The sequence below is a fragment of the Pongo pygmaeus genome, chromosome 2, assembly GCF_028885625.2.
Source record: "Pongo pygmaeus isolate AG05252 chromosome 2, NHGRI_mPonPyg2-v2.0_pri, whole genome shotgun sequence".
Taxonomy (NCBI): domain Eukaryota; kingdom Metazoa; phylum Chordata; class Mammalia; order Primates; family Hominidae; genus Pongo; species Pongo pygmaeus.
The window spans coordinates 110,864,309-110,882,243 of record NC_085930.1 but is presented as its reverse complement, the minus strand read 5'-3'; the positions used below and the strand labels follow the sequence as shown (position 1 = coordinate 110,882,243).

General features: G+C 39.3%; 1 protein-coding gene and 1 pseudogene across 2 annotated transcripts; both read right to left on the bottom strand.

Moving 5' to 3' along the window:
* Positions 1-602: 602 nt before the first annotated feature.
* On the bottom strand, positions 603-17,934 carry HIGD1A (HIG1 hypoxia inducible domain family member 1A). 2 transcript variants are annotated; one of them, XM_054481198.2, is made up of 4 exons: positions 17,795-17,934; positions 9,996-10,134; positions 2,332-2,466; positions 603-1,628 (listed from the first exon to the last, which is right to left on the bottom strand). In XM_054481198.2, the coding sequence occupies exons 2-4, from the start codon at positions 10,090-10,092 to the stop codon at positions 1,579-1,581; spliced, it is 282 nt and encodes a 93-aa protein (XP_054337173.1). In that variant the 5' UTR covers positions 10,093-10,134; positions 17,795-17,934; the 3' UTR covers positions 603-1,578. The 2 variants fall into 2 exon arrangements, with proteins under 2 accessions (XP_054337173.1, XP_054337174.1); XM_054481199.2 differs by having other exon boundaries at positions 17,531-17,801.
* LOC129033136 (protein MIX23-like) lies at positions 10,141-17,522 on the bottom strand (annotated as a pseudogene).
* Position 17,935: the final 1 nt, after the last annotated feature.

Here is a 17,935-nt window from a genome sequence, read left to right as displayed (position 1 = left end):
TTAGTAGAGGAGGGAAGGAAGAAATATGCTAGGCTTAAATATTGCTCAAAAGATATTATTGGTGACTGAAAATAAATAGAAGAGTGTTATAATTATATGGATAATCAACTGGGCGTGGTGGCTCACGCCTGTAATCCTAGCACTTTGGGAGGCCAAGGCAGGTGGATAACCTGAGGTCAGGAGTTCAAGATCAGCCTGGCCAACATGGTGAAACCTCATCTCTACTAAATATACAAAAATTAGCCAGGCGTGTTGGTGCATGCCTGTAATCACAGCTACTCGGGAGGCTGAGGCAGGAGAATCACTGGAACGCGGGGGGTGGAAGTTGCAGTCAGCCAAGATTGTGCCACTGCACTCCAGCCTAGGCGACAGAGAATAATTCCATCTCAAAAAAAAAAAAATTTATATGGATAATCAATAGAACAAAAATTACCCACAAAAGGAAAGGAAATAAAACACACCATAGAGTAAAATATTTTTAAAATCGTCAAAACAGAAAGCAGAACATTAGAGAACAACAACAAAAAAGACAATTTCCTGAAACTTGTTCTCAAATTTGTTCCTCTACAGAAAGCTTTTCCTCATGAAATAAATACAAGACATTTGACATGGGTCACTTACTTTAATAACAATACATATACCATGTTATCGCCATGGACTGTAAATTCAGATTAGACAAGAGAATTTCACAAGTGTAATAGCCTTCTGTATATTATATAAAAGTTTGGGTATACTGTCTGGCCAAACCAGCTTGCTCATAAGTCATTAATCAAATCCATTACAGGTAATTTGTTCAGTTCAATGTTTACAATTCTTATGGAAAAAATAAGCAACACACACATTTAAAGACGGTTCATTTACCTTTGCATGAGTGCTTAAAATACATATTTCTATTTCAAGATGACATTTAAAAATTATTCTAATATATCAGCAGCAAAAATATATTTTGCAATTACAAAAAACTAAACTAGAATCCTTAAATTATTCTCATGTTTACAATTGTGATTCTTTAATAAATACTACTATTATGCAGCTCTATTGTTTAAGCTTTCTGGATTTGGTTTAAACACATGCATATATATTGTCAATTGTAGGAAGCTTTACAGGTTATATTCCATGCACTTTTTGGACAGAGTTCTAACAGAGCCAGCCAGTCCACAAAACAGGCAGACAAAAGTTGAATTAACTGGGGCAAATAGGACTCTTATACAACATCCAAAATATGTGAGATTCTGCAGCAAACTGGGAGTACCTTCAGGATTGGCCTGTTATCTTCTTTAGAACTAAGTTCATCTTAAAAATTTAAGAAGGTGGACATTTCGACACTATCAAGTGCATTTAGGTGACATGTTTAAGTTAATCTGACTTCCCTGAATGACCTAGTTAGTAAACTAGTCACTAGTAATTCGGTCACCAGGCAAATCAAGCCTGCAAGAAAGGAAGCCAATATTCAAAATGCCACGTTACCATCTAAACCCATACAAATTAGTTTATTTCCAACAATAATAGGTAACTTCAATAATGAGACGTCTAACTAAAGCAAGCTCCTCCAACAAGACCAAGACAGCATCTCTTCTTCTAAGGCTTAGGTTTTGCCCAGAATTCCCGATACATGGAATAGCCCATACCTAAAGAAAAAGAATGCTAGTTAAGCATTTCAATATTTTCTTAAATATTCAAAAATAAAAACCAGTACATAAAATAGCTGAAAGTAGCACCACTGCTAGCATGGAATATTTACAAGGGGAACAAGACCCTAGGAAGCTTATACTCTTGCCTTCTTAAACATCTTAAATCTCTAAAACTCTTGTTACATACAGTAGTTTCCCAAGTAGCAAAGGGCTGGTATGGCTACTTCACATGTTACAATATTTCTTTTAAAAAACAATCAATATTTATCTGGTAACTTTGAAAGGAATCACTCTTGCTACATAATACCAGATAAAGTCAATGAATTATAAAGCCAACAGAAGCAGCATGTAATACCAACACTTTAAGAATCTCTCCTTTAAAAATACAATAAAATAGCAATTGTATGTCTCTCCCAGATAACAGATGTTACTACCAACCCCATTTACATGTCTAGGCTCTTCAAAGAAATTATAAACTCAGTGATTGACAAGATTTTTTTTTCTTTAAAATCTTAGAATATATTATAGAAAAACTATGTCACTACTTGAATTATCTTCATTAATTCATTTTTTACATGAAAATGAATATAAGTGATATTCTCAAACTGCTAAAAGGTCAGCTAAAAATATTTACCTATTTTGTTTGTAAAGAAATACCTCAATAAGGAACGAAAATTTGAAATTTCCTATAGGAACCTACCAACAGTCATTGCTCCTACAACAAAGCCTTGGGCTGCCACACGCATGTGGATCAGATGAATGGACATTTTAGTATTTCCCCTGCTCTTCAGTTTGTATAATCCATATGCAACAATTGCTGCAAAACCTGCTATTCCTGTAAAACAAAGTAACAAGTATGTCAGATGCATGAGGAGAAGGGACCAAGATGACTTTACCATCAATGAATGTACATTCTATTATTTTTATGAGGCTTCTTTATCAGATCATTAATTAGCTAACATACAAATTGAGTTTTTCATGTTTTCCCCCGTCAAAACCAAAAATCTTTAAGCAAACAATAGCAGATCCAGAAAGTCAGGATTATCTTTAAAAATGTGGGTTTGTGGGGCCAGTAGATAAACTCCTTTAAAAGAGTGCTAGGGAATTAACAGGAACCTAGATTATGATTATCAGAACAAAAGTGTGCCAAAGGTCTTGACCTAGAGAATGAATTTATTCCATTTCCTCTCTGTCCTATTTCCCTCCCTCAAGGTAATCAGTTAATATACCAGAGACAATCCTACACATTACTACCACTGAGAAACATTGCCTGAATATTTCAAACTTTGGGATACTGTACTGGGAAGAAGTAAATAAAGGAAAAGAATAGAGCAATATTAGTTTCAGTAAAAAGGATTATGATCCTAGAGTTCTATACAGAGCCAAACTCTCATTCATTTTGAGGGCAAAAGCATTCAGGACATGACCTTACATGTTTTCTTTTTAAGATTTATTATTTTATTTTTTAAGAGATGGGGTCTTGCTCTGTTGCCCAGGCTGGAGTGCAGCTGCACAATCATAGCTCACTGCAGCCTTGAACTCCTGGGCACAGGTGATCTTCTTGGCTCAGCCTCCCTAATAACTGGAACTACAGGAGGGCTCTTTCTCAAGCTGCCACCCAGGTACTGATACAAAAACCTAGAGGAAAATATCCAGTCAAATAAATCCCAGCTACTCGGGAGGCTGAGGCAGGAGAATGCTTGAACTTGGGAGGCGGAGGTTGCAGTGAGCCAAGATCATGCCACTGCACTCCAGCCTGTGCGACAGAGTGAGACTCCATCTCAAAAAAAAAAAAAAAATATATATATATATATATATAAATTTTTAAATAGTCATAAAACTTTAAAATAATCTAATATAGCAGCAAAATAAATGAAGCAAAAATTGTTAGGAACACAAGATCAGCTCTATTAGAAGATAACAAAATGGGAAAATCTGTCTCTTTCAGAAAACAACAGAATAAGAAGCCCCAAACTAAAGCTACAGAATTGAATGGCACCATTAAATAATCTTAAATTCTTAAAAATAAATAAAATTTAATATTTTAATTTAAAACAGAGATCCCACACTCTTTCACATGTCTATGAAGCTCTGACAAAACCAATCATTTATTAGGCCACGAAGAAAATTCCAACTTCCAAAAAGGCTTTCTTCCTGGACGACTACCATAAGGCCAAAACTTAGCAGTCAAAACATAAAACAGCCACACACATACCCGCCCTCTAACCACTGAGAAGCTGAGCACCAATAACTAGATTTGGAGATTAAAGTAAAAACTGAGAGATTAGGAAACTATCAAACATTATTTGAAAAATAAAAACAGTACTGGTTCTTAGAACAAATAAAATTGTAAAATCTCTAGGAAGTCTGATCAAAGAGAAAATAAATACACGACATTAGGAATGAGAAAGTGGATATAATCACAAGTGGTAAAGAGATTTTTAAAAATAAGAGATGATTGCTCTTTGCCAATTAAATTTGAAAATCTAGGTGAAATGAATGATTTCCGAGGAAAACACAAATTCCTAAATTTGATTCAAGAAGTTGTAGAAAACCTTTCTATACCAATAACCATAGAAAGAATTAAATGGGCAATCCATGCTTTATCCCCAAAAGATAAAGACCCCAATAGTTTCATTAACAAGGTCTAATAAAAATTATAAGGGCATTCTCAATTCATGTTATTTAAAGTATTCCAGGGCATTAAAAACATAGCAATACATTTTTTTCCAATATATTTCCCAAGAAAACAAATCCCTGATACCAAAACAAAATTAAGATAACATGAGAGGCTGGGTGCGGTGGCTCACACCTGTAATCCAAGCACTTCGGGAGGCTGAGGCAGGTGAATCACTTGAAAACAGGAGTTCAAGACTAGCCCGGCCAAAATGGTGAAACCTCGTCTCTACTAAAAACACGAAAATCAGCCTGGTGTGGTGGCGAGAGTAGTCCCAGCTACTCAGGAGGCTGAGGCAGGAGAATCACTTGAACCCAGAAGGCAGAGGCTGCAGTGAGCCGAGATCATGCCATTGCACTCCAGCCTGGGCGACAGAGTGAGACTGTCTCAAAAAAAAAAAAAAAAAAAAAAAAGCCATGAGAAAAGAATTACAAAGCAATATAAATTATAAACATAGATATAAAATTCCTAAACCAAATACTAGCTTATCAACTTTAAAAATGTATTAGAATAATATTATCAACCATGATCATTAGGTTTTTACTGTGGGATTTTTTTTTTTTTTTGACATGGAGTCTTGTTCTGTCGCCCAGGCTGGAGTGCAGTGGTGCAATCTCCGCTCACTGCAACCTCCAACTCCTGAGTTCAAGTGATTCTCCTGCCTCAGCTTCCCGAGTAGCTGGGATTACAGGCATGTGCCAACCACACCCGGCTAATTTTTGTATTTTTAGTAGAGATGGGGTTTCGCCACATTGGTCAGGCTGGTCTCGAACTCCTGACCTCATGATCCGCCTGCCTCAGCCTCCCAAAGTGCTGGGATTATAGGTGTGAACCACCATGCCTGGACTACTTTGGGAATTAACCATTGCTTTTACATAAGAAAATCCTGGCCAGGAGCAGTGGCTCATCCCTGTAATCCTAGCACTTTGGGAGGCTGAGGCAGGAGGATTGCCTGAGGCCAAGGGTTTGAGACCAGCCTGGGCAACAGAGTGAGATCTGTGTCTACAAAAAAAAAATGTTAATAAAAAATAAATTAAAAAAAAAAAGAATTCACTGGAAGAACATACAAGAACAAAAAAAGAAAAAACTCTTAAGATTCATGAAGGATGAAACTATGTGAACATCTCAATAGTAAAAGTAAATTAGAATATAGTTCAGACACCAAAAGCAAATACAAATTGTACTTAGTGTTAAAACACTAAAAATATTCCATTTTTAATTTTTATCTATTTATTTACTTATTTAGAGACAGGGTCTTGCTCTGTCACCCAGGCTGCAGTGGCATGATCATGGTTCACCGTAGCTTCGACCTCCCAGGCACAAGCAACCTCCCATCTCAGCCTCCCAAGTAGCTGGGCCTACAGGCATGTGGCACCATGCCCAGCTAATTTTTAAATTTTTTTTTTGTAGAGACAGGTCTCACTGTGTTGCCCAGGCTGTCTTGAACTCCTAGGCTCAAGTGATCCTCCTGCCTCAGCCCCGCAAAGCACTGGGATTACAGGAATGAGCCAAAGTGCTCAGCCTTATTTTTTATTAAAAAATGAAAAAGAGATAAGAAAAAAAAAGTTCCCTTTAAAGATCAGAATAAGACAGGGATACATGTGAATACTGCTGTTGTTGCCTGGATATCATAAACAATTTTAAATCACATTAAAAAAAACCTATAGGCATAATTTAGAAAGAAACACTACTGGTTTGCAGATCATCTAACTGTGTGTATAGGAAATCCAAGAGAATCAAATGAAACACAACTAGAGGCCATGCATAGTGGCTCACGCCTGTAATCCCAGTACATTGGGAGGCCGAGGCAGGTGGATCATTTGAGGTCAGGAATTCGAGACCAACCTGGCCAACATGGCAAAACCCTGTCTCTACTAAAACTACAAAAATTAGCCAGGCATGGTGGCAGGCGCCTGTAATATTAGCTACTCGGGAGGCTGAGGCACAAGAATTGCTTGAAACCGGGGGGTGGAGGTTGCAGTAAGCTGAGATTGCGCCACTGCACTCCAGCCTGGGCGACAGAGCAAGACTCCATATCAAAAGAAAGAAAGAAAAACAACTAGAACCAATAAGAAAAAAGATTACTTTGATGAATACATTAAAAAGCATATCTAGAGAAATTAAACTTCTAGACCTAGAGAAAACAATAAAATTATATTTAAGGACACAAAAGGTTTGAATGAAAATCAGCAGATGCACCACATTCTAAGATTTCCATTCTCTCCAAATTTATAAATTCAATGTAATCCAAATGTAAAAATGAGACATTTTTCCCCGTTTTGGATTGGGCAAGCCAATTTCTTTTTCTTTTCTCTCTTTTTTTTTTAGACACGGGGTCTTCCTATGTTTCCCAGACTAGAGTTCAGTGGGTATTCGCAGGCATGATCTATTATACACTACAGCCCTGAACTCCTGGGCTAAAGTGACCCTCCTGCCTTGGCCTCCTGAGTAGCTGCAATTAACAAGCTAATTTCAAAGTAAACAGGCAAGCTGTTTTTGAGAAGGTAGAATAGTGAAAGTGTACTGGCTTATGAGGTATCTAAACATACCATTAAGTTTCTAGCAGACAGATCAAAGCAACAAAATACGTACAGTAGTTGAGTAACAAATCTCTCATATGTTTAGTATATGACATAGTTCACATTTCAAATAAGTGGAAAAAGAATGCAAAACAGATACCCAAATCACTGTGATAGAAAATTAAGGTATCCATACAGAAAAAGTATAAAGTTAGATTTTGCCTCATGTCATACCTACAAATGAATTCCAGATAGATTAGTATCTCAATGATAAATCGACAACATAAGGAAGTACAGGAACCTAAGTAATCCCAGGATCATGAAGACCTTGCAACATATAAGAAAACATTAACACCTAAAATACATAATTATAATTTAATTAGAAAAAGACAATCTAGTTAAAACAGAAACAAAAGCAAAAACAAAAAAGAAAAAAACAAAAAAGCTAATTCACAGAAGAGAAGCCTGAATGACCAATACATATGAAAAGATGCTCAAAGAATGATAATATCTAGTGCTACTGAGAGTATGAGAAAACCAGCCCATCATAGCCTATTGGTGTAAATCATTGTTTTGGTACAATTAAGTATATAAGGATATTTAATTTTTACACACACACTCTTCCAACAGTTTGTAAAATCAACATAATGGGAACAACTCCTATGTCGTCAATAGAGCAATGGTTAAATCAGTGTAGGGTTTATGTACTCCCAAGACGGGATATGTATAAATGACAACCCATTAAAGAGCAGAATATTTTATATTTGTATCTTATCCTTTTGAAATGTCTTTCTGCATATTTCATAATGTACCAAATGTGTAAGAACAAAAGTACTTATAAATGACTTAAAAATAGGTAAACACACAACACACTGGCAGGAAGTATGTGCTCAAATTATTTTTTACTGAGGGAATGTACAACCAAAAAATTTTATAGATCACTGTTACAAAACATTGTATATCTACAAAATTAATGATTCAATTATTAAAAAATATAAATGTTCCTATATGCATTGTTATAAAAAGATAATGAACAAGGCTAAAGAAAAATATTTCACCTAAAAATAATTATAAATAATAGTTTATGGTAGCACATGGAGAAGAAAACACTGACAGGCTGTGTAGACTGCTGTTGTCTTTCAGAATTGGGATCATAGGACATGGTACCTTTCTGTTTTATGTACTTTTGCAACTAACTTATTAATCATATGGTCAGAAGAAAAATTCCTTCAAGAGACTTCAAAGTCCTTTAACTTCTTGGAGAGCATCTAAAAGGATGCTCAGTAGTTTAATTGTTAATAATGAAAAATTAGAAATCACATAAATTTCTACAAAGAGGATTATAATAATGTTATATATAATAGTAATTTATATCATATAAATTAAGTCATTAAAAGTGGAGTTTTGGCCGGGCGCGGTGGCTCATGCCTGTAATCCCAGCACTTTGGGAGGCTGAGGCGGGCGGATCACGAGGTCAGGAGATCGAGATCATCCTGGCTAACACGGTGAAACCCCGTCTCTACTAAAAGATAGAAAAAATTAGCCAGGCATGGTGGCGGTCACCTGTAGTCCCAGCTACTCAGGAGGCTGAGGCAGGAGAATGGTGTGAACTCGGGAGGCAGAGCTTGCAGTGAGCCAAGATCCTGCCACTGCACTCCAGCCTGGGCAACAGAGCGAGACTCCGTTTCAAAAAAAAAAGTGGAGTTTTAGCCCAGACACGGTGGCTCACGCCTGTAATCCCAGCACTTTGGGAGGCCAAGGTAGGTGGATCACCTGAGATCAGGAGTTCGAGACCAGCCTGGCCAACATGATGAAATCCCCATCTCTACTAAAAACACAAAGAAATTAGCTGGTGTGGTGGCAGGCACCTGTAATTCTAGCTACTCAGGAGGCTGAGGCAGAAGAATCGCTTGAACGCAAGAGGTGGAGGTTGCAGTGAGCCGACATCGCGCCACTGCACTTCAGCCTGGGCAACAAGAGCGAAACTCCTTCTCGGGAAAAAAAAAGTCGAGTTTCGAATAACATAGGTAAAAACACGAGATAAAAATTGTAATACATATATGCATCTTAGTATGATCCTGAATTTGTGAAGATAAAAAAAGAAAAAACAACTGGAGAAATATGTACATCAAAAAGGTAACAATAGTTATATCTAAATGGTGGCATTAAAGGTAATTTTAAAATTCTTTGTACAATTAAAAATTTTTGAACTTTTTCTTAAGATTAATTTACATATTATAAATTTCACCTTTCATCTGTTGTAACTGCATATTAAATTAATTTTAATATGCCTGCAAGTCCGACCTCTGGGGGATAGGAGACTGAATAGCTAATTTCAGTCACTACTGACACCTCAATAAAACCTGGTTACCAAGGCTTGGTGGGCTTCCCTGGATGGCAAGACTTAGCATGTATTGCCACGTATCACATCAGTACTGAAGAATTAAATGCACCCCCTCTCTCCCTGTGGGACTCCCTGGGAAGGAGACACCTAGAATTTTGTGTCTGGTTTATCCTAGACTTCATTCTATATGTCTTTGTTGACTTTAACCTATATCCCATTGCTGTAATAAACTATGACTATAACAAGCATTTTTGAGTCTTATGAGTCTTGGCCCAATCATCTAACCTGAGGGTGGTCTTGGGAGGTTCCCCAATACAACATTATTCACTGAAATAAGACTCAATAAAATAAGAAGTCTGAGCTGGAGTGGTGGCTCACACCTATAATCCTAGCACCAGGCTGAGGGTGGGCGGATTGCTTGAGCCCAGAAGTTCAAGACTAGCCTAGGCAATATGGCAAAACCCCGTGTCTATACAAAAATACAAAAATTCGCTGGGCATGGTGGTGCACACCTGTGGTCCCAGCTACTTAGGAGGCTGAGGTGGGAGGATCAAGAACCTGAGAGGTCGAGGTGTGGGGCCAGTGAGCTATGATCGACCCACTGCATTTCAGTCTAGGTGAAAGAGACCCTGTCTCCAAAAAGAAAAAAAAAGTCTGAATACATACAGAAGAATCTTTATGATGAGATTTATATCATGCCAATCTCAGCATATTTCAACAACATAAGAAAAAAACGGAAAATACATTCTTTCAGGATACGCTCAATGAACAAGTTATCACGGCTCTACCATATTCAAGATTACTAAAATGTCAGTCAAACTTACCAACGGGTACGAATGGTGCCTCTTTAGCTTTTCGAATAAGTTTGGATCCCTGATCTTCCTCATATGAAGGAAGGGAAACACCTGTGTCTGTTGACATAGTGATTGCTTGAAGAATCTCCCTAAGAATTTCTATGAGGTTCTGTAATTAAAAGCATCTGATCATTATTAAATATCTGGATGTATTTAAAATATTCCTAACTTCCATGAGAATCTTAGTACATGTTATCCATAATCCTAAAGTTAAAAAATATTTTTAGAAATTAACTGTATTTTTAATGTATAGTCACCCTCAAGGGAGAGTTGTATACACTTATTCCCCCTATTGTTTTGCCGTTTCTCCCGTGCAACCCATTCACTTTTAGCACCATGTTAATTAAAAATAGTGAAAAATTTTAAATTGATGTTACTTTTATCAATTAAAATAGTAGCTACTAATTTTCTGGGTATCTTCATCCTTAATCAACTATTTAACTTGACCATTTTAAGTTACTCAAACCAAACTGACAACTCCTATTGAACCTTCAATATCACGTTGGAAATCCTACTTAGCACTTTTTGGTGTAGTTAAATGCAGTCTTTATTGCTTTCAACTGCTGATTTATTTATTCCAATATGCTTCCTTGCTTCAGTTTTCACTTCAGATTAGTTTCCAATCTATTACAGTAATCTGTTATCCATGGTGGTTACCTCTGGGGAAAAGATTATTCTGAATAGCCAAAGTTTCTACCTACCTCATTATTTACTCATTTTAAGAACAAAGCTTTTATTTTAAATATTGGTAGAAATGTCTCCTTCATAGGCTTTTAGATTTTTTTAATGACCTATGATTAGTTTTTTCTTTTTTGAGACTGAGTCTCGCTCTGTTGCCCAGGGTGGAGTGCAGTGGCACGATCTCAGCTCACTACAACCTCCACTTGGCACACACCACCATGCCTGACTAATTTTTTTGTATTCTCTAGAGACAGGGTTTCACTCCTGACCTCAAGTGATCCAACCACCTCAGCCTCCCAAACTGCTGGGATTACAGGTGTGAGCCACTGTGCCAGCTTATGATTAGCTTTTTTTTTTTTTGAGATGGAGTTTCATTCTTGTTGCCCAGGCTGGAGAGCAATGGCGTGGTCTTGGCTCACTGTAACCTCTGCCTCCCAGCTTCAAGCGATTCTCCTGCCTCAGCCTCCCAAATACCTGGGATTAGAAGTGCCTGCCACCATGCCTGGCTAATGTTTTTTGTATTTTTAGTAGAGATGGGGTTTCACCATCTTGACCAGGCTGGTCTCGAACTCCTGACCTCAGGTGATCCACCTGCCTCCCACAGTGTTGGGATTACAGGCGTGAGCTACCACACCTGGCCCTATGATTAGCATTTTTAACATCACTGCAGCACAAAACTGAATTACCCTCAGGGTCTTCTTATCTTCTAAGCGTCAGATCTGCCTTCCTTTACATACCTTATAACCCCCAGGCTTCCCTTTAAAACTCTACCCTCTTTTTATAATTCCTTTAAATGGTATCCCAAAGGCAAGATCTAGCCTGATAGCATATGAGTAAGGGGATAGGGGAAAAAAAAAAAGGATTCATTTTCATTATCACAGGGATCAAAGGCTCTTTCCTCCTTTACAGTCATCTCCGTGAATAGCCCTTTTATCACAATGAGGCATTAACAAACGCAATTTCATTTTAGCCACAATAACAAAGTATACTTTCTTCACTGAACTATTTTGAATTGCAATAAACTTTACTCACAGATAAAATAAGGGGCTGAAGCATAGTGCAAGTATACAAGTCTCTAATTAGTGTCAATTAAAATAAACTTAAAAGTCTATGCCCATCCTAACACCCATATAAAATCTTACTTTCACTTCTGGGTTTTTCATGTGCATTATGCTCCCTTTGATAAAAGTACCTCTCATTCAACACCTTGCTACTCAAGGGGAGTCAGTGGCAGTTAAGGTCCTCAACAAAAATGCAACTCCAGAGGGGGTGGTGTGCTTAGTTTAGAAAGTGAATTCATCCCTATAAGCCTCACCTTCATTAAGAGGACAACTGTCATCTGACATAGAAGAAAATCTTAGCTAAATAAAAGAAAATTTAGATTGGACTTAGACCTTCTTTTTGTACTCTATTACTTCTTAAGTGAATAAACTCCTAAGCACTGAGCTTTATTATATATAAGGTTCAATAAGCTCAAGGCTCAAGATACTCACTATATATCTGAATAATACAATATAAACACTAAATTAATTAATGGTTCAAAAATTAGTTGTTTTTAAAAAAAAAAAAAAAAAAGAGAGAAATCATGTAACCGCCAAACAGGTTCATCTTGCCCGCTGACTAGACAGAGCTGATTTATCAAGACAGGGGAATTGCAATAGAGAAAGAGCAATTCACCCAAAGCCAGCTGTGTGGGAGACCAGGGTTTTATTATTAGTCAAATCAGTCTCTTGGAGCATTCAGGGATCAGTTTTTAAGGATAATTTGGTGGGTGGGGGAAGGCCAGAGAATAGAGTGCTGATTGGTTGGGTTGGAGATGAAATGGTAAGTTGAAGCTGTCCTCTTGTGCTGAGTCAGTTCCTAGGTAGGGGACATAAGATCAGATGAGCAAGTTTATTGATCTGGGTGGTGCCAGTTGGTCTATCAAGTGCAGAGTCTGCAAAATATCTCAAGCACTGATCTTAGGAGCATTTTAGGGAGGGTTAGAATCTTATAACTTCCAGCTGCACAACTCCTAAACCATAATTTCTAATCTGTGGCTAATTCATTAGTCCTACAAAGGCAGTCTAGTCCCCAAGCAAGAAGGGAGTTTGTTTTGGGAAAGGGCTGTTACCATCTTTGCTTTATTTTTCTATTTCTATTTTATGAGACAGGGTCTAGTTGTCACCCAGGCTGGAGCACGATCTCGATCTTGGCTCACCGCAACCTCTGCCTCCCAGGTTTGAGTGATTTGTGCCTTAGCCTAACAGCTGGGATAACAGGCGTGCACCACCATGCCTGGATAATTTTTTTGTATTTTTAGTAAAGATGGGGTTTTGCCATGTTGGCCAGCCTGGTCTCAAACTCCTGGCCCCAAGTGACTTGCCCGCCTCAGCCTCCCAAAGTGCTAGGATTATAGACGTGAGCCATCATGCCTGGCTCCATCTTTTTTTGGCTAGGTCAGATCTCTTTCACTGTCTCAGTTATAATTTTGCAACGGTGGTTTCAATCACAGTGTGATTAATTGTCAACAGCCTAACACAGACAAGGTCTGAATTTAGAGAGAGTGATGTGTTTTAGCTAAAGAAGGTTTGGTATGTTTCACGGAGAAACACTTGAGACTGGCTTTGAAGAAACTGCATAAATGGACTGGATGGAGAGATTAAACACTGTATTTATTTTAGGTCAGTATGTTTACTAGTTGCCTTCATATCTAATCATAAACTTCTCGGGCAGGTGCAGTGGCTCATGCCTGTAATCCCAGCACTTTGGGATGCCGAGGAGGGCGATCACTTGAGGTCAGGAGTTCGAAACCAGCCTGGACAACATGGTGAAACCCCATCTCTACTAAAAATACAAAAATTAACTGGGCATGGTGGTGTGCACACCTGAAATCCCAGGTACTTGGGAGGCTGAGGCAGGAGAATCGTTTGAACCCAAGAGGCAGAGGTTGCAGTGAGCCGAGATTGTGCAACTGCACTCCAGCCTGGGCCACAGAGAGAGACCCTGTCTCAAATTTTAAAAAAGAAAAAAAAAAAATCATGACCTTCTCAAAGGGGAAGTTTATCACAAATCCTTTCATTTCCCTTCCCAACCCCACATTCTAACCACGTTAAATATTTTTAAGATGCTCTCTATACCTCCAAGCCTTTGCACAAGCTGATTCCTCCACTTGTGAGTGTTTCCCTCCTTTTCCATCCCCTTCAGATACTCTTTCCTAGCTAACTCCTCCCATTTTTTTTTTCAGGTTTGGTTTTTCTTTTTTTACACTGAGTCAGAAAATTATTTTAATAGTTACAAAACTTTTTTTTTAACAGAATCAGTATAAAATAGCAGTTGATTTCTCCATAATTATCAGAATTATTTATATTTGAGGTCTTGGCTAAGTGGGGCTGAAATCAACAAAAGGTCTTGGACTATTGGCTCAGAACTCATCCTAGGAAGCCCGCCCTGTTGACATTTGTCATGCTTAGCTCTTATGACATGACCCGGTCCTTTAAAAAAAAAAAAAAAAGTATCTCTGTTTATTCATTCTTTGGAGGCTTGAAGTGAATTCAGCAGCACTCATTAAACTCCTTCCAGCTCCTGTCATTTATCATTCTGACTGCATCCATTTCAACTTTGTCTGTTTTCTTCTGAGTTGCTTTAACAATATTAAATCGTCCAAATTCTTTTCTCTCTCCTCTCAGAGGTTTTTTACTACTGCTGAGGTCTGGGCTATGTAGTTTTTTATGACTCTGTCCCTACTGGCATGAGCTGCCATCAAAGACTCAAAGTTGTTTACAGGTTTGGCTGGCATCAATTTTCCCTGCAAAGGAAGCTGTTGGAACCGTAGTGTTTAATTAATGTATTAGTCTGTCATCAATTGTCCACATCACCTTGAGTAATTCCTGGAACTCGGCGAACTCCTCACAGTTCACACCGCCACTAGGCGCCACCATACTGGACTCAGGTTCACATCTTAATTGACCTCCTCTCAGAAATTTTTGTCTCTTTAAGTTTGTAAGTGCTTTGGTTATGCAGTCCCATAGGACCTTGTACTTTCCTTATAACCCTTATAACCACCAGTTTGTCTGTTTCTTTTGCTAGAATCCTTGAAGTCAGACTCCAATACCTGCTCTGTTTGTATCCAACTCCACTGGCTGGTGCAATACCCTATATATAATATGTGCACTACAAATGTTTCTTGCATACATTTAGAAGTTACATTTCTCAACAACTGAAAGCATTCTTAGGTTATTCAGGAATACTGAGTGGAAAAAAATAACAATCATACAGATTTGTAGAGTTTAATCAGTAAGAAAAATGCCAAACTGTATGTACCTAAGTGCTTATTTATTTTATGTTTCTTATATTGTACCTATGAAAACAGAAATAACCTGAGGTCTTAGTTCCTTGCAACACAGGGGACAAAACTATTATATACCACAATCCACTTTTAAAAACTAGGAACTTCTGCAGATATAAAAGCATGTTTTCCCCTTTTTTGCCTGAATCATTTCTAAACTAAAAAATCATTTGGGAATTGTCTTTAAAAGCAAGAAAGTTGGTAGCCGGGCATGGTGGTGAACACCTGTAGTCCCAGCTCCTCAGGAGGCTGAGGCAGGAGGGCTGCTTGAGCCTGGAAGGTGGAGGTTGCGGTGAGCCATGATCCAGCCACTGCACTCCAGCCCGGGCAACAGGCAAAACCCTTGTTGAGGGGCCCAACAAACAAACAAAAACAGGACATAAATGGTTTTTAAAAAATAGCAAGAAAGTTGGTAGTTTTTCTTATAATTATCTCACATCTGGTTGACTCTAATTCTCCAACAGGTCAATGGAGCAAAAGGTTTTTGGTTTTTTTTTTCCTCCTTTCAGGAGGGAGGGGGTTAGTTGTCTCTTTCCTCTATATAAATCAAGAACAGAAGAAAATCTATTTCTCCGTTCTTCATCTATGATACAGACTCTGAAGCTTGTATGGATAGGGCATTTGACCTGGGTTTCAGAAAGTAGCCCCTGCGGTAAGAATCAGGGTATGGGGAACAAAATGGTCATTATTTGCTTGAAACGACAAATGATAATCTGTCTGTGATTCCAGAATACCTTATGTGTACATTTCAGAATAAAATTAGTAAAGATGAATATTAAAAATCCAACACATATCAGTTGTTATTCTGTAGTCAAAATATTATAATTCCCATATAGTACATATCTAAAGTATTCTCTGAATACAAAATTTTGATAACTGTCTAATTACCACGTAGAAGTTTCCAAAGTATTCATGGTTTATAGCCACCTGAATTGAAAACTGGTTAAGTATCAGGAACAATAAGTTCTAATCATATAATTTGAGAGTAACAAATCAGATGAATAATCCAAGCCAACAGCCTTATTTTACAGGTGGGGAAAGGGTTGTGAGAGGCTTATACGAATTGCTCAATACAAGGAATACATGTCTGGTGGGGTAGGATTAGAATCCAGCTCTTCTGATACAGAGTCCTGGGTTCTTTTGATTGACAATATATTGCCAAAGCATCAATCTTATGCTGCTGATGTAAATGAGATTAAATTTGCAGATAAGAATTCTGATTAGATAATATAAGAATCCATTACTCAACAGAAGCCCACATTGTTCTCTTTGAATGATAATATATGAAAAAGTCATGCCTAAGTTAAACGGAATCTTCTTCAGTGACTTAACTCATCTAACAATTTCAACTGTGATTTGAAAAGACTTTTTTCACTACCCCACTGCCAGACTTTCCTTCATTATCGTTTTCTCATCCACCCACAGTAGTTGTCCCAGATCTCTGTCAGAAAGTTGAACAGACGCTAAAAAAGGCACCAGTAACCAGATATTTAAAGTCAGTTTGGAGAGCACAAATTAATTCTGTACGCTTAGTAAGACACGACTGAAGACCTTTCCACAGGGAACCTAAAGAGGCATTAAGGGAAGATGAGCCGTCCAGCCTCAGGAGACGTAACAGGCTGAATGAAGGATCTTTCTTCACAGTCATTTTGTCACGGGAACTACTATCTAAAGCAACGCTGGCTTCAAACTGATTTTGCATCAGTCGCCCATCAGCTTGTTTAAAATGGCTGCCAAGGCCCCAGCATGGAGATCCGGATTCAGGTGGTCTGGGGCAGAGCTGGAGGAATCTTTAAGAAGCCCCTTCAAGTGACTCTGGTGCACAAAGAGAACTCCTAGTATACAGGACTCCAAATATGTGTGTCATGCTGGAGCTTCATGACCAGGTTGTCACCGCTTCAACCTGTTAGAACTTTCCATCCAAACCTGTCTTACTCGAAAGTGCCTTTGTACTTCCCGGAAGCAGGGATCCCTGTCGTGGGGATTACTCCGAAGAGGGAAATAGCTGCTTCCCACTCCGGGAATTTAAGACAAAGGCGAATATCACTGCTGCATCATGTCGGCTGCTCCTAATTCTGCCCTTACGTTGTGCTTTGTAATCTCTAACCCGCCGGCTCGGCAGGAGAAAAATTTAATTCGGTCACAGAAGCACTACACAGGGCCCTAGGCCTTATCACTTTGCCAGGGTGGAGGAAACACCAGGTCGGGGAGAAAAGCAAGACCAGGACTGGAAGGTCCTCTACTAGTACGCCCTCCCCTCAACCTCCCGACCTTCCTCACCGCCTCTCTTCCTGTGACCTTGTCGGGACTCCGTGACCGGAGCGCGCTCGCTCTCCTATCCCCGCCTCGCCCGCCGCTCAGCCCGCTCTTTAGAATGTTCCAAGATCCGGGGACGCTCCCGCTCCTCGCTCCCCGCCGTCGGGCCCAGCCAATACCCTCCTGGCCCCCGTCTCTCATTACCACCCCATCAGCGAGTCTTCCCCGCTCGGCAACTCACTCCACAAGCTTCTGCTCCATCTCCTCGCTGGCTCCGTCTCCCCTCACCCGAAGGACCCCAGGCCTCGGCTCCCGACTCCTCTCATCCGCCCATGCTCGAGGCCGGGCCTGAGTCCGGGCAACTCCACCTCTCCTCCCTCATTCCAGACACGGACTCCCAGCCCCCACCCCCAAAGTCCTTTCGGCCTGGCCAAGCGCTGCCCCACTTCTTCCCGCCCCGCGGCCCGAGTCCCTGGCTCGCAGTCCCCCAGCTTGTTTCGCTTACCTAGAGCGAGAAAATCTCTCACACGCCAACCGGCTTCCGATCTCAGCACGCTCACCCAGTCGTCCCGGCTTCTCCCACCCACAGCCGTCCCAGCCAATCAGAGGCCAGCGGCCGCAAAACGACGCGTGCGTGTGCGCGGCG

Coding starts and splice junctions, on each gene's coding strand:
- HIGD1A (XM_054481198.2), bottom strand. CDS start 10,092: ATGTCAACAGACACAGGTGTTTCCCTTCCTTCATATGAGGAAGATCAG. Junction 2,467..9,995: donor GGCACCATTCGTACCCGTTG/GTAAGTTTGACT, acceptor TTTGTTTTACAG/GAATAGCAGGTTTTGCAGCA. Junction 1,629..2,331: donor TGTAGGAGCAATGACTGTTG/GTAGGTTCCTAT, acceptor CTTTTTCTTTAG/GTATGGGCTATTCCATGTAT.